The sequence below is a fragment of the Delphinus delphis genome, chromosome 6 (genome assembly GCF_949987515.2).
Source record: "Delphinus delphis chromosome 6, mDelDel1.2, whole genome shotgun sequence".
NCBI classification, from domain to species: domain Eukaryota; kingdom Metazoa; phylum Chordata; class Mammalia; order Artiodactyla; family Delphinidae; genus Delphinus; species Delphinus delphis.
The window spans coordinates 6,331,198-6,343,769 of record NC_082688.1 but is presented as its reverse complement, the minus strand read 5'-3'; the positions used below and the strand labels follow the sequence as shown (position 1 = coordinate 6,343,769).

The 12,572-nt window shown below is 40.2% G+C and overlaps 1 protein-coding gene across 5 annotated transcripts in view; it reads right to left on the bottom strand.

The window, feature by feature from the left end:
• Nucleotides 1–12,572, bottom strand: part of FNBP1 (formin binding protein 1) — a 140,588-nt gene that overhangs the window by 16,695 nt on the left and 111,321 nt on the right. For 3 of the 5 annotated variants that reach the window (XM_060013978.1, XM_060013979.1, XM_060013980.1), the window contains one exon: nt 3,354–3,463. In XM_060013978.1, the coding sequence (XP_059869961.1) occupies nt 3,354–3,463 (110 nt within the window). Of the gene's footprint in view, nt 1–3,353; nt 3,464–7,324; nt 7,340–12,572 lie in introns of all 5 variants that reach the window. The other 2 variants (XM_060013975.1, XM_060013974.1) reach the window with 1 other exon arrangement.

The following is a 12,572-nucleotide window of genomic DNA, read 5'->3' as shown; positions in this document are numbered from 1 at the left end:
ATTGAGTATAGTTCCCTAAAGTGGCTTTTCAATCAGGATTATTAGCAAGTATCCTGTAAATGATGTGAAGGTATTATTCGTTATAAATGTGGGAAGGAAGTGCAAATGGGAAGAGATATTGAATCTTTTCCTAATTTTTTCTTTTCTTTTTTTGCATATGTACCAACCTACCATCCCTAGGATCAAACTTATAGAACAGCTCAGAAACCAGGGGACTCTCACAGTGGGAGCCGGGGCAGATGGGCAGGTGCTTGTCAAGAACAAGCAAATATTTACACCTCTAATGGCTGGTGATGTGTATAAGACATACTGTGACTTGGTTTCTAGATACCATCAACACACTCTATAAAAAGACAAGAAGACATGAGAATCTATAGGAAGGCTGATTTTTACTTACCCTCAAATAGAAAGACAAGTACATTTTGTATCCAAAGCTCTGACATGGGGCAAGGGATAGGGTGGGGGTCATGCCACTTTGCTCTTCCTCATTTGTACAAAAACTTCACCTCTACACTCATGATAGAGAGAAAACAGGAGTTCCCTGGTGGCCTAGTGGTTAGGATTCCGGGCTTTCACTGCCACAGCCCGGGTTCAATCCCTGGTCAGGGAACTAAGATCCTACAAGCCACGTGGTACGGCCAAACTAAACAAAAACAAACAAACAAAAACCACCAGAAAATCTTTTTGAAGCCAGTTGGAGCCTGAGATGTCTTGTCATTGTCTGAAGATTCTTCAATCACTACATGTGCCTCTCTATCCAGAAAGCTAGAGAGGCACCATTTGTCCCCACTGGAATGGCAGGTTTTTGCAGCAATCGTTGCATATGGATTATATAGACTGAAGAGCAGGGGAGATACTAAAATGTCTGTTTATTTGATCCACGTGCGCGTGGCAGCCCAAGGCTTTGTTATGGGAGCAATGGCTCTTGGTGTGGGCTATTCCACGTACCGAGAATTCTGGGCGAAACCTAAACCTTGGAACAGGAGAAGCTGTCTTGGTCTTGTTGGCGGTGCTAGCTTTAGTTAGACATCTCGTATTGAGATTGTATGTTTATGTTGAAAATAAACTGGGTCAGATGATAACATGGTAATTTGAACACTGGCGTCCTTTCTTGCAGGCTTGGTTTGCCTGGTGACCAAGTTACCGTGACTAGTTCCCTAGCTAGGTCATTCAGGGGTGTCAAATTAGCACAGAGGAAACATGTCACTTTTAAATGCACTTGGTAGTGGTACAATGTCCACCTTATTTTTTTTTTAAGATTTATTTATCATTAATTTATTTATTTTATTTATTTTTGACTGTGTCAGGTCTTAGTTGCGGCCTGGGGGATCTTCGTTGTGACGTGCGGGCTTCTCTCTAGTTGTGGCGCGTGGGTTTTCTCTTCTCTAGTTGTGGAGTGCGGGTTTTCTCTTCGCTAGTTGTGGCGCACAGTCTCCAGGGTGCGTGGGCTCTGTAGTTTGTGGCATGCAGGCTCTCTCGCTGAGGCGCGCAAGCTCAGTAGTTGTGGCGCGTAGGCTTAGTTGCCCCGCGGCATGTGGGATCTTAGTTCCCCGACCAGGGATCGAACCCGCGGTCCCCTGCATTGTAAGGTGGATCCTTTACCACTGGACCACCAGGGAAGTCCCCAATGTCCACCTTCTTAAACTCTTCTGATGAAATTAGTTCTAAAGAGGACAACACGCCAGTCAACCCTGAACTGCTCCCAGTTAGTTGCTGCAGAATATCATATGCTTTTGATGTAATGTAGGACTCTTATTTACCCCAGTTAATTTAACTCTTTCTGACTGCCTTGTGGACTGAGTACTGTTTTGAGGGCTGGTTGGCTTTTGAGGAACGCTTTCAGGAACGGAATACATTATAAGCCTCCTAGCAATTATGTGTATGGTTTTAAACCAAACCTAAAAAGCTGATAACAGAGCTGCTTAGGAATAGTATTTATTTCAGAATCATAGTTGTAAATATGAAAATAACTTAAGGGACTTCCCTGGTGGTGCAGTGGTTAAGAATCTGCCTGCCAATGCAGGGGACATGGGTTCGATCCCCGGTCTGGGAAGATCCCACATGCCGCAGAGCAACTAAGCCCGTGAGCCACAACTACTGAAGCCCGTGTGCCTAGAGCCCGTGCTCCACAACAAAGAGAAGCCACCGCAATGAGAAGCCCACACACAGTGACAAAGAGTAGCCCCCGCTCGCCGCAACTAGAGAAAAACCACACGCAGCAATGAAGACCCAACGCAGCCATAAAGAAATTAATTAATTAATTTTAAAAAAGGAAAATAATTGTAGATCCCCGTTTAGCACTTTTGTAATTGCAGGGCTATATTTTGCTGCTGTTATATTAGAATATTTTTTTTTATTGGAGTAAAATTGCTTTACAGTGTTGTGTTAGTTTCTACTGTACAATGAAGTGAATCAGCTATATGTGTACATATATCCCCTCCCTCGTGGACCTCCCCCCTGACCCCGCATCTAGGTCATCACAGAGCACCAAGCTGAGCTCCCTGTGCTACACAGCAGGTTCCCACTAGCTATCTAGTTTACACATGGTAGTGTATTTATGTCAAACCTAATCTTCCAATTCGTCCCATCCTCCCGTTCCCCCCCCCGTGTCCACATGGCTGTTCTCTATATCTACGTCTCTATTCCTGCCCTACAGATGGGTTCATCTGTACCATTTTTCTAGATTCCATACATATGCGTTAATATACGATATTTGTTTTTCTCTTTCTGGCTTACTTCACTCTGTATGACAGTCTCTAGGTCCATCCACATCTCTACAAATGAGATGTTGTTCCTTTTGTTCCAATGTTGTTCCAATGTTGTTCCTTTTTATGGCTAATATACATTTTGAAACAGAAATGTGTTTTTTAAGTGCTAATGCAAAGGTAAATGAAAAACACTTTTTAAAATGTGTATAGTATGTTTATTTTCTCTATAAGAATCATAAATATTAAACTAAATAGATCACCTATAATGGAAGTGATTTATGAGCAAACTGGTTTGGTCAGACATTATACAAACTTCGGTATGCTACAGAATGCTCTGCTGTACTTGTGAAATTTTCTTGTCTAACCTGAATTTACATTCCATGGTGCTAGCATGGTGAATGTGGCATTACTAAAGTAAGTGAACACATACAAAAATGAAGAAGATAGTCATGTGTATTTTGTTGCCCAAACTCAGAATAATACCTATTTGTTAAAAGAACCCTCCCTGTCTTTACTAAAGCAATCCAGTAGACTACAACCAAACACACGGCTGAAATAATCACTTGGATTAAAATCTGATGTAGGGCCTCCCATCTTTCCAAACCGAACTCAAATGTCTTAATAAGTCATATTGAGCCACTCTACCTTTGATCCATCTCCTTTTGAATTTCTTTATTTAATTCATCGACTTTCTGTTGTAGCTTTTTCCTTCTCTGTTCAGGTGGGAGGTTGCTGAAATCTTCTGGAGTCGCACCCTGCAGATGCAAAAAGAAATAGAAACCTCACGGCACTCCTTGACAAGAAGACACCGAGGGAAGCCTGCGGGAAAGAGTCCCCAGACAACAGGGCAATGCAGACGTCTGCATGTGTTTTCATGAACTAAATTAAGCTCTTTCCCACGACACCCAGCTGAGATGCAAAAATCAGTGCATGCAAACTGCAAAAGGCCCGCACACCGTTTTCATGCCGGCCCAGACACCTCTGACAAGGCAGGGAGCACCGAGACAGGAAGATATACTTTTGACTCCAGAGAGGATCAATGAAAAACAAATTTGGAGACTGATTCTGCACTTTAGTGTCAGTGTCGGTGGCAACACTGAAGCTTTAGGTTTGTTTCTTCACATAAAACAGTGATAAGTGCCCCCGCCAACTGCTGCATTTCGATGGCATTGCTTCCCCCACCCCACCCAGCCTGAGTATTCCTTCCCGTCTCCTCACACAGGCTGAGGCCGAAAAGTGAAGTGACAGATGGGACGTCTAGTTCCTCAGAGAATGTGGGTAAAAGGGACATTAAAAAAAAACAATCCCCCCCCACCTCCCTCCCATGTACTCTTCTTGCCTCTGCTGCCTCTAAACATCTGGTCGGTTCTTTTTCATCATCTTTAGGATCATCTCAGAGAATTCATAGAGAACACCGCCCCCAGCCCCAAATTCAAACCCAACAACCCACAGTGTATGAAATCAGCCTCAGCTGTTTCTAATTCATCAGAAGTAGTGTACTTTGATATCTTGATTCCCTTTCAAAAAAATTGCTCTCTCTCCTCTGTGCATGTGATTTAAGTAGAAAATATCAACCGTGAGTTTCTAGACTCCTACCTACGCTTACATGTCAGAAGCTGTAGCTAAGTTGTGGCCATCAAGTGCTTTTCCTTAAATGAGGCTATTTTCATAAAGAAAGAGAAATTTATCAATAGCCAGGGATAAGCCAGGGAATTTAGAAAAGAGATTTTGCTTTAGAACCAATTAAACAAAGGCAAGACAGGCTTGCCTGGGAGTGGGTGGACAAGAAGGGACCCGGATAATGTAATTGCAAAATTAGCTTGAGTTTGCCAAGCAGCTTACACGGGGGCTTGTGACTGAAGTTCCTAGGCTGCTTATGAGAAAATGCCAGGCTGCTGGGCTGGAAGTTTGTGATTCAGCAAATAGTTCACCACTAAGGCCACCAAAGACCTTTCAGCTAATAGTCTCAAAGACTTGTGTGCGTGTGTGTGTGTGTGTGTGTGTGTGTGTGTGTGTGTGAGTGAAAAGCAAAACACAAGTGATTATTCCCTAATGCCAAACCAAGGAAGTTCAACTTGCTTCTAAAACTAAGATGAAGCCAAGTAATCTTCAATATAAAAATAAAGCAGACTTGTTTTTCCTTTTCCATAAACTATTGTGCTGTAACACTTGAAACCTTAATTGAGTGCTTTTCAATTTTCTCAACTCAGTCACTGAGCCTGAAAGCTCAGTACTTTGTTCTCATGCTGAATTGACTTAAAAGAGATCAGCATGTTTTCTAGAACAGAGATTTTGGTTTTGTTTTCGTTTTTGTTTTAATGCTAGAATGCGACAAAACACAGCGTGAGACACACTGCTGCAGAGCTCAGCAAACCTAGTAAGCAGTCAGTGTTCACTCACACATATTTATTGAGCCTCGCTATGTGCTATGAGACCCAAAAGAACTTTCTCAGTGATGGAAATGTTCTCACATCTGCACCGTCCAATATAGTAGCCGCATATGGCTGTTGAGCCCTTGAAGTGTGCCCAGTACAACTGTGGAACCGAATTTTAAAATTTTAGTTACTTTTCATTTAAATTAAGTTAAATTTAATTAAGTTACCTGTGGTGAGTGGATACCACATTGTACCACATAGGTCTAGACTGTGAACAGGTGTAAGGTTTGCACTGGATAAACAGGTGCAAAGAAATCTGTAGTAAACGACACTCTAACTTATGACTTATAAATAGATGGCCCAAACAACAACAACAACAAACGCAACCCTGATCATCTACAGAAACGAAAGCAATTAAATAATAAATGATCCCTTTCACTTGATCAGGAGTTAGTCTAACTGACCAGTTAGGTCCCTTTCAATAGATAGTCTATATTTCTGTGTTGTTATTTAAAAACCAATCCCAGTAACTATGCCTCAAACAAACTTCATGTGACCATTGGCGATTCAGGTCAACAGCTTCTTCTAGATCCAAAGAAACTCGAGGTTTCTGGAAAGTACCTTCAAAGGTTCATTTTGTCCTATTCACCTTTTGAAGCTTGAATTCTTTCGAACAATACTCTCACCTATGATTCATTTTGCCACAGAGGAATTTTTATTTCTACCTTCGAGGCAGAATAGATTTTCTGAACTCTCTGCAGGGGCCCCTAGGATACTGGCTGTACCAGGGTTTGGAAAAGGGGCCAAAATACGTATATTTTCAATGGCTGTGGCTCTAAGAGGATCTCGTTTTACCTGCTACTGGAATCAAACACTTGCTCCTGGGCAATGGCACGAGCTGCTTCTTGAGTTTTATTATTTTTACACCCAAGCCATCTGTGTGTAACTTCTCTATTAGCTTCAAAGTAAGGGCATCGAGCAGCAGTTCAGTACAAGGTTGGTAAAATGATTTATCTCAAACAGAAAGACTGCCCGATAATGTTATCTTTAGCTGTTAGCACGTGAGCAAAAGAACAAATAAAGGGCAAAAAAGAAACCCTGGCATCCGAGAGACTCCCAGTTTATGGATCCGATTTCTCCCAAATTCATACTGCTGCTAATGACTGATGTTCATTTAAGATCTTTCCTTCTTGTAGAACTCTTCTCGGGATTTTATTTTGCCGTCTAAGAAATGTTTAATTTAATAAAATATTCCTTTTCCTTAGGGCTGGAACAGTCGCCAAATACTGAGTCAGGTTGAAAAATTATGTATATATATGTTTATGTATGTACTGAAACATGTATAAAAGTATGTATAAGGATAACCATAAAATATTGTCATACTTTCTCAACAGCAGCGCATAAAATGCTGGTCTTATCCCTGGTTGAAGTGTCACAGTTCATCACTGTCCGTAATTTTAGGATATTCTCAGCTGTGGTGTTGGAGACTATTACGTAACTTACACATATTTGAAGTACAGTAATGGGTTATGTGGTTAAGAGTTTCTTTTAATAGATTTAATGATTAGTTTGACTATTTACTAGGGCTATGGAATTAAAAGTAGAAACAACACCGAACACTAAAGAAATCATTTTAGAAAGGCTTAGGAGGCTCTTTTCATTGTCCATAAAATCGTCTTTGATTTCTTAAATCAGCCATGCACAAGGCACCCATGTATTTATGTAGCAACTTAAAGATTTCGTGACCTCCAATTCTCGAAGGTGCCTGAGACCTGAGTTGGAGCCCGGCATCATTCCTGCATGTCTCCCTCAGGTCCCCAGCATTTTTCATCTGCTTCTGTGGCTCCGGGGGAGGAGCAATTTTCAACGATTATATTTGCATTTATTCCGAATGATCCAATACATAAACTCCCTCATAGCTAATATTCATGTTTATGTTCACATTTAAATAAAGTTTATCAACATCTGTCATCCTCTTAAGACTCCAGTGGTAAAGAAAACCAAATCATGAGTTAAGCGTTAATTTTCTTAGCAACTTGAAAAGATTACAGTCACCTCTGTTAGACTCTGGACCTTTGTATTCCAGAGGTCTAATAAAGAAACACCAACAAAAGCACACACAAGAGAAACACAAATCAACAGTTGACTCTGAAGATTTGTTGCACAATGGCACGGCACCCACAAAACATACACCAAAAAACCTGATTAGATTCAGGACATGCATGGAGGAATTGTGCTTACCAGCTTGAGAGAAAGCTTCGTGTAAAAATTGAAGGGGTAACAGGGAAAAAAAGAGAGCGAGAGAGAGAGAGAGAGAGAGAGAGAGAGAAACAACAACACATGAGAAGAGGAGGAACTTGTCCATTACACTGAATTAACATACATCAATTCACCTGGCGCTTCGTGAAAATGATTTGCAGCGGTTCTGTGCCAAAGTTCCCAAGAGGGGCTGATCGACCAAAACCTTTCTTTAGCTGCCACGTTGCCAGAGCAAAGTATAAAGATAGAAAAGGAGGGTTTCCGTTTACTGTTCTGGATTGGTCACATCAGCCTGAGTATAAACCAATATAAGTTTGCGGTCGGTGAAATAGCATGATTATAAAAGATGGAAATAATCACATAGCCTTTTGTTCACCAAATTTCCCATGGAAAGTTCCACACAGACTAAAAGCGTTGGGAAAGCAATTAGTTCCACAACGTCCCAGTAATATTTTTATCTTAAGGAGATCTAATAAATACGAACAGTGGCATTTCCTAAAGGTATTAAGGCAAAGTCTCAAACTGGTAAATGGGAACACAGGACTGGAAGATGCTCTAAGAACCAACCTCCAGGGAGCCTTTCAGCGCCTGGCTGGAGGTGGAAGCATGATGCTCTCTCCCACCTGTGGACTGCATGCACCTCTTGCTCTGCAGAAGGTGTCTTCTGGGGCTTTCTATCGAACTCAGAGCCCTACCCACAGGGGTTCTATAGCATCTGGGGAGTTAACAGAAGCTGCTGCTCTTACAAGTTACCTTTAGGAAATAGATAGCCAACTGTCTCAACTACTGAGGTGTACTTACTCCTTGCTATGGATTTCCTGTTCATTATCAGGACACAGCAGCTGCAATTCTGCTAGGCCCGGAGACTGGCAAAACTATACTAATTACTGGATCCAAAACCAGATTAAAAGGCATCTCAAAATTAGGAAAAGAAACATTGGTTCTTCAGAAACAGGTGAAACATGCTTTTTGACTATAAAGCAGTATTTTGAGAGCTCGGTGCACACGTACTTAGCTGTTATCAACCCTAAAGTTTAGGCAATTGGTAGTAGGATCCAAAAATATGTCAGAGACAAAGTACCAAAGAAAGTGTCCTTTGATTTGAAATTGGGAGGGGAGAGGGTGTTAAAAATTCCTTAACTAGATTTAAAAAATCTTACTCTTCAGATTAACTCAAAGTTGATACTTCTTTGTGAACAAGCATTAATTAAGCTTTTAAAGAAATTGTCCCTACGGGGAAAAAGACTTTTAAGGAAAGAAGTAGCAAGACAAAACTCTGGGGGAAACAGGTACAGTCATATTCATGACCGCTCTCACGTAGGCAACCTACATGAATGCCTTGAGCCCCTCCTGTAAACTTTAGCACAGATCTGTTCATCACAATTTGAGTTCTTTACAGACAACACTTATGGTGCACAGCAGAAAACTTTGCAAATATCTTCCCTGCGAAGCATACGACCATATACAAATGTTTCTCAGACGTTACTGTGGAAATGTCGCTGATTTGAACACGGCACTCTATCTGCTTTCTATGTGCTACTTCCTTTGCTTAAAGTAATATATTCTTTCTTAAGCATTCCAAAAACAGAATTCTAACATCAAAACTAAGGGCATAGGAATATAACCACTTCATAATAAAAGCAAGTCATTAGGATTGAGAACAAATCCCAATAGAGAGAGGCAATATCGAATTCTCAGACAAATTCACTTTTCTGAAGTGGACAGTGATGGATAATCTACAAGAAGCACCATCCCAGTATATGGGATCCTTTTTAACAATTATAAACTGGTGTTTGTTCTTAAGCTGTAAGCCAGCCAGTTAGATCATTTCAAATTAGAAACTGAATCGTCTGCCAACAGAATACTTTCAAAGGTTGCATTAAGTGCATTGCAAGACACCTGAAGAACTAAAAAGCTGTCAGTTTCAGGCAACAATTACGGAGCCTGGGGAGCCACGAGTGTCAATAACACATGAGGGCACACAGAGCTGGCGGATCCATGTGTTATTGGGCCGTCACAGGTACTAACCTCAAGTACAAAGAAAGGGGACAGTGAACACGAATATATAAGTATCTGGTTTAAGGTCCACGGAAAGTCATTTCACTGCTCTATGACCTTGCTCAGGCTTCGCTGATTTTTTTGGTTGTCCCTTACGGATCCACGGATCCATCTGTTTCAGACGTGGGTGTGGGTAAGCGTGCTACACGCTGCCGTCTGCGAGAGTGTCATTCTCCCGTGACCAGCTGCCTTTTAGGGGTGAAATTCTGCCGTAAAATCATACCCAGTGACAACAGCTCAGACGGCAATCCCAATCAATGAAAAGGGGAAAAACACAAGATCAGCTCACTGACATTTTTAGGAAGTTTGATAGTTTGGTTCCTTTTTCCATGTAACTTTTCCGGAAGAAGAAGCCTGTGTGGTTGGATCGATACAGTGAGGCTTTTCCCAGTGTCCGGGTCAGAGAGCATCTGGGTCCCCAGTCTTGGTGCTGTCACAGGGGTTAGTGCCTGTGCCGTGACCGTATGACCTAGCCGTCACAGGTTAACTTACAACATAATCCCTAGCTTCAAAAGCATACGTGGGTTTCCCTATCGTCCTCTTCATGAGTTCTTTGTGAAAACAGAGAGACTGAGTCTGCCAATAATCAGCAAGAGAACAAGGTAAAATCAATAAAATGAAAGTAATCAGAAGATAGTTACATCTGACAAACAATTGGTAGGGATTTTCAAAATCTTTTGATCAACGATGATGGTATTTTTCCGTACAATTAACTCTAAAACGTGGGGAAAATATGTCCATATTGTAGATTCAGAAGCCCCTTGCTCACACCAGAAAAAGAAATGTTAAGACGATAAAGTTACTTTGTAGACTGCAAATTGAGAACACACAATCTAGCTTCATTTTTCTTTGACTTCAGTAAAGGTGAAATAATGGTTGATCATGGTGGCATGCCAGTCTTTAAAGATGTTCAATGAGACATTTGCTTACAAATGTGAATGACTTACAACAAAAAAGATTTATCCTACTTAGCTCTTCAGAAACGAAATTATTTATGCGAAGAAACGTTTGCATAGGATTTATACATTCTGATAATAGAAACAAAGGATTAAAATCTGGATCTGAAACAGATGTTATTCTCCGAGAATCCTTTTCCTATCTTCGGTGCAACAGTCTTAAAGTTAACAAGGAGAATAAATGAAATAGCAAGGACTGCAGCATTTTAGTCACGGCTCCTGTTAAACATGTACCTTCAGTTTTGAAATTGCTTTAAAATCACATTTATTTCCCCAAACTTCAGATTTTTTAAAATTTCCTCATTTACTTCTATGATGTATTTCCTTTCCTTTTTTTTTTTTTCTGCACTGCTACTTCCTGAAGAAAAGTACGTCAAATCTGATCCTAAAAACAGATCAACGAAAAAGGAGGGAAGCAAAAATATGTTTCTATTTATTTACTGATGCTTCTAGTGTGTGTGTGTGTGTGTGTGTGTGTGTTTATTCTTGAAAACACACTCACCGTTTAGGAAATTTTTTTTAAAAAATAGAAGTTTGCTGAGCACAGATCTGAGGTGTAAGAAATAAAATTTATTTTTGCTAATTATTTTTTTTAAAAATGGGATAGGGTTCCCTTAATTAATCAGAATAACCTGTTTCTCATTTCACTGTTTTTGTTTTCAAGTGTTAATTTTTTCCTAGCCATCTTTTCTTACACTTATTGATTACTGACATTCTTGGTCTCTTCCTAAACATTTAGAGAACGCCATGAAACATGATTCAGAAACCATTTGCAACCAACAGACTGTGATGTTGAGAGAAGAGTGGAACAGATACATACACAAATGGTAAACAGTCATGAATATTCAACATCCTTCATTATGAGATTCCAAGAGACAATGCAGAGATATTTTTATAAATATAATAAGTGAGTGCTGTGTGAAGGTTTTGGAAGCAGCAGAGATGGGGTAACTGATTTACAGTTAATGTCAAATTTTATAGTCTATAGTCTAGTATAGCGACACACAGTCATATGTTGAAAATTCTTCGATGAGCAAGGAGCAGAGATGGATGGAGAATTCTAAAAGCCAGCATAATGGAGACCTAATTATAGAACTCAACACCATTCATCATCCACTTTTGAAGCTATATTCTGCCTTCCAACAAGGCCTCTCTTGAAATCTTTAGGAAATTAAATTCGAATTCTTAACCTGGATGTGCTGGGTAACCTTAAAACAGGATAATTCCACCAACTGCATTCTTTGCAAAAAACGTTGAGATTCCATTATTAAAGGAACTCTGCATATAAAGAAATGAGGTTTTTGTCCCTTATTTTAAAAGGTAACAATGTAGCTATCTACTATATTTACAACTTTTTTACACAGAGGAAGGGAAAAGTAAAAATTATATTTGTACAAGAACACATCCCACTACAACTATATTTCAACTCCCACAGGACAGGACAAAAGAAAACCTTACTGGATATGTTAATGCACTTAATGTTTGTTTACTCATGATTCATTATAAAGAATATCTGGGGATGGCTTAGACTAGACTGACCATTTAGGTTTATTCAGGAGGCTAGGAATGACCTTGTTCCAATCTTTTTCTAAAAAACCGAACTGGTATCTACTTTGGATTGCTGATCAATTCCATAAGACCTTGTGACTTAAGCACATGCGATCTTAGTTAGGATGGCAAACCTGAGTCTGAGTAACAACCACTTATGAGTCAATCATGGTATAATAGATTCTCCCTGAGTATGGACTCACAGAATCTCAGATCATAACAGGCTCCCTGGCTTTAAATCCTGGCTCTGTATCTTCCTAACTCCATCTTTGTATGCACCAGTTTTCTTATCAGTAAAATAAAGAACTCTTAGGACCTAGGTTCATAGGGTGGTTGAAAAAAGTAAATGAGCGCATAGAACAGAGTCTGGCAAACGACAAGCACTCAGTGAATGTGAGCCGCTAGCATTTCCCCCTTAAGATAAATACTGCATTAGGCCTTTTTGCAGTCAGTCTGTTATCAGATATTTAATCAACACCTTGTACATCACCAAAATAGCTAAAGAAACCGCTGTAACCCATATACCATTTCACCTCAAACCCTGAGGCATAGCTCAGAGAAAAGTACCCTCACTACACATTGTTTCAGTAATTATTAAGCAAATATTTTCTGACTATACAGTGATTTCCAACGCCTCAAATGTTGCTAGCTTTAGAAACGAAATCTAA